Source organism: Rutidosis leptorrhynchoides, chromosome 1 (assembly GCF_046630445.1).
Source record: "Rutidosis leptorrhynchoides isolate AG116_Rl617_1_P2 chromosome 1, CSIRO_AGI_Rlap_v1, whole genome shotgun sequence".
NCBI classification, from domain to species: Eukaryota; Viridiplantae; Streptophyta; class Magnoliopsida; order Asterales; family Asteraceae; genus Rutidosis; species Rutidosis leptorrhynchoides.
In genome coordinates, this window is record NC_092333.1 from 624,542,303 (window position 1) to 624,543,562 (window position 1,260).

Sequence of the window (1,260 nt, forward strand, 5' to 3'; positions counted from 1 at the left end):
TTCAAGAGGGTTCAACGCCTCCTTCATTACCCTTGCATCCAAGAAAACGGATCCCTTGAACTTGAATGATTATCGCCCTATTAGTCTTATAGGTTCTATTACAAGATTCTCGCAAAGGTTCTATCTTCCCGGATCTGAAGGGTAATCCCGAGTCTCATTGATGAAGTCCAAAGTGTGTTCATAAAGGGTAGATTCATTCTCAACGGGGCGTTAATTGCTAGCGAGGCTATCGATTATTTAAAAAATAACTGTAAAAAAGTCTCATAATTAAAGTCGATTTCAAGAAAGCTTTAGATAGTATCAATTGGGACTTCCTCCTTGATATAATGAAGCTAATGGGGTTTGGTGAGAGGTGGAGGAAGTGGATCCTAGCGTGCCTAGAATCGACTTTAATATCCGTGTTGGTTAATGGATCTCCTACGAACGAATTCAAGCTAGAGAGGGGGATACGTCAAGGGGATCCGTTGTCTTCATTCTTATTTATTATCACGGCAGAAGGGTTGAATGTTCTAACTAAGAAAACAATTGAAGGGGGTTTATATAAGGGTGTTGAAATCGGGGCCGATAAGGTACTTCTTTCGTATCTCCAATACGCGGACGATACAATATTCTTAGGTGAGTGGAACCGACAAAAACTTTTGCAACCTTATGAAGTTACTTACTTGTTACGAGATGATATCGGGTTTAAAAGTGAATTATCATAAAAGTCTTGTTTATGGCTCTCTGTGTTGGTTATAAAGTTGGGGAAATTCCCTTCACTTATTTGGGATTACCTATTGGTCGGAACATGAATTGGGTGGAGAATTGGAATCCCATGGTTGATAAATTTTCCTCGAAACTCGCGGATTGGAAAGCAAAGACGATTTCGTTTGGTGGAAGATTGACGCTCGTTAAATCATTCCTTAATAGCCTACCGCTTTATTATTTATCGCTCTTTCGTGCTCCCTTGTGTGTTATTAGAAAATTAGAGAGTATTCGTAGAAACTTCTTTTGGGGCGGGTCGGGTGAGAGAACAAAAATGTCTTGGGTTAAATGTGAGGACATCCTTTCGCCTTATAGTGAGGGTGGTCTTAATATCGGGTCTTTGAGGGCAAAAAATCTCGCTCTTTTGGGTAAATGGGGTTGGAGGGCAAACACGGAGGCAAATTCCCTTTGGGTCTCCGTGATAAAAAGCATTCATGGTCCTAACTGGCTACTTGTACCTTCGGGCCTTAACGGGCTAAAAGGGAAGGGTGGCATTTGGCTTAATATTATTCGTGT

General features: G+C 41.0%; 1 protein-coding gene across 1 annotated transcript; it reads left to right on the forward strand.

Annotated features, from left to right (window-relative positions):
- Positions 1–326: 326 nt before the first annotated feature.
- LOC139848617 (uncharacterized mitochondrial protein AtMg01250-like) lies at positions 327–704 on the forward strand. The gene has a single exon (XM_071838340.1). It carries the CDS (start codon positions 327–329, stop codon positions 702–704), a length of 378 nt encoding a protein of 125 aa, XP_071694441.1.
- The last annotated feature ends 556 nt before the right edge of the window (positions 705–1,260 follow it).